At 39.0% G+C, this 1,968-nt stretch overlaps 1 protein-coding gene across 1 annotated transcript; it reads left to right on the forward strand.

Moving 5' to 3' along the window:
- On the forward strand, nt 1-1,032 carry LOC307006112 (uncharacterized protein; the record flags this gene model as incomplete). The annotated part of the gene is made up of 3 exons (XM_079626751.1): nt 1-37; nt 146-296; nt 389-1,032. 3 exons carry the CDS (start codon nt 1-3, stop codon nt 963-965), a joined length of 765 nt encoding a protein of 254 aa, XP_079482877.1. The 3' UTR covers nt 966-1,032.
- Nucleotides 1,033-1,968: the final 936 nt, after the last annotated feature.

Raw genomic sequence — 1,968 nt, forward strand, 5'->3', positions numbered from 1 at the left:
ATGAAGTTTCTTGTTCTTGCACTTACTGTATTTACAGGTAAGAAATTTAGAAAAAAATGACTATGTGAAAATGTTTTAAGGCTTGAAAAATGTACAGATTCTATTAACAATACCATGTGATCAAACTGAAATGCTCCATCAACAGGTTGCCAGGCCAGCCTATTCTCTGCTGATGAGCCCAAGCCACAGCTGGAGCAGCTGACTGATGCATTCTGGAGCTATGTTTCAAAGGCAACACAAACTGCAGATGAAACCGTCAAGATGATCAGGTCTTCCCAACTGGGACAGGACGTCAAGTAAGTCAAGAATATTTACCTGCAGGACACTGTTATTTAGACTATTTCTTGTGCCCTGCTATGAAACTCAAATGTCATTCTCCATTTAACAGTGCTAGACTGACCCAGAGTACCGATGTGGCCAGTGAATATGCAGTCACCCTCAAGAAACAGATGGATCCTCTGGCTGAAGAGCTGATGACCAGAATCACCAAAGAGACTGAAGTGTTGAGGGAGCGTTTGGGCCAGGACCTGATCACTGTGAGAGACCAGCTGGAGCCCTATGCTGACAACCTCAAGAGCCAGATCCAGCAGAGAGTGGAGGAGCTCAGGACAGCCATGACTCCATATGCAGAATCCCTGGATTCTGAGACCCTGAAGGCCACTCTGCTCCAGAAGAGTGAGGAGCTGAGAGGAAACCTGGAGCAGAGCGTGAAGGAGCTGCAGGCTCAGCTGGAGCCCTACACTGCTGAGATCAAGGAGAAGGTTGACCAACGTCTGCAGGAGTTCCAGAAGACCGTGACTCCTCTGGCTGAGGATCTTCAGGCCCAGATTAGAGAGAGAGCCCAGATGGTCCAGCAGAGTCTCACACCCTACACTGAAGACCTGCAGGAAAAGCTGGACCCCTACGCACAGGACCTGAAGGACCAGCTCACCTCCCTGTACGAGTCCTTTGTCAAGAGAAGTTAGATGCTTCAAAGACTTCTTCCTTTGTTACTAACAAAACAGTTTTTTCTTCCATAAGAAATGTGACTCCAAAATCCCACATATCTCCCATAACCATGACCTAAATCAGACTACTAGGCATCAACGAGATGTCTTACAGTTAATAGGCCAAACACTAATAATTAGGATAAGTTATTTTTTTACTAAAATCCTATTGTTTACATCTCAACCATCCATCTATATATAGATGATGAAATTTTGCTCTCTGTCTTTAAAAACGATTGTGTACACTCTTAGAAGAGATTGAACCTTTGGGGTTCAAAAAAGAACTTTAAAGTGCAAATATGAACTTCTAACTATAAAAAAGGTTCAAAGTTGAACCTATAGGTTCTACAATGATCCACTGATTATTTGCCACATGTTGTAAGTTCATTTTAGAACCTTTGTTGTGGCAGAAGGGTTCATATAAGAACCAGGCCTGTTGTCAAGGTTCCTTTTTGAACCTTAAGTTAAAAATAACAATTTTGTTATTAGCGGAGGCCCTTGCTTTGCTATTAATCTCTGAACATACAAGAATGTAACTTTTACATTTTTACACATTCAAAGCACTTGATCATTAAATATGCTCCATAATTGTTGTTCACCTGTTAGTTTAAAAAGACTTTGTACAATTATAAGCAAAACTACAGCCCTGAAACACCCCTGCTTTCAGGGTGATAAATGCAAAATGTACAGAGAAGTCAATAAATTATTTCAGTACGTACAATAAATTTAATTCAGTAAACATTAATCAAAAAATATATATTTTTTTTGTAAATTGCAAAGTGAACTACAGACCTTTGCTCTTATTTTACATAGCCTATATTTATTTTCTTATAAAGATATAGATAGAGATATTAGACTACATTATATTGAAACATCCGGCTATTAATTAATTCCTCTTGGATTCCTCTAGCAAAAATTTCATCCAAAAAGTAATAATATCAATAATAATTATTATCATCATTTTTATTATGCATAACAATAA

This window comes from Phoxinus phoxinus, assembly GCF_949152265.1.
Source record: "Phoxinus phoxinus genome assembly, chromosome: 10".
In the NCBI taxonomy this organism is placed as follows: Eukaryota; Metazoa; Chordata; class Actinopteri; order Cypriniformes; family Leuciscidae; genus Phoxinus; species Phoxinus phoxinus.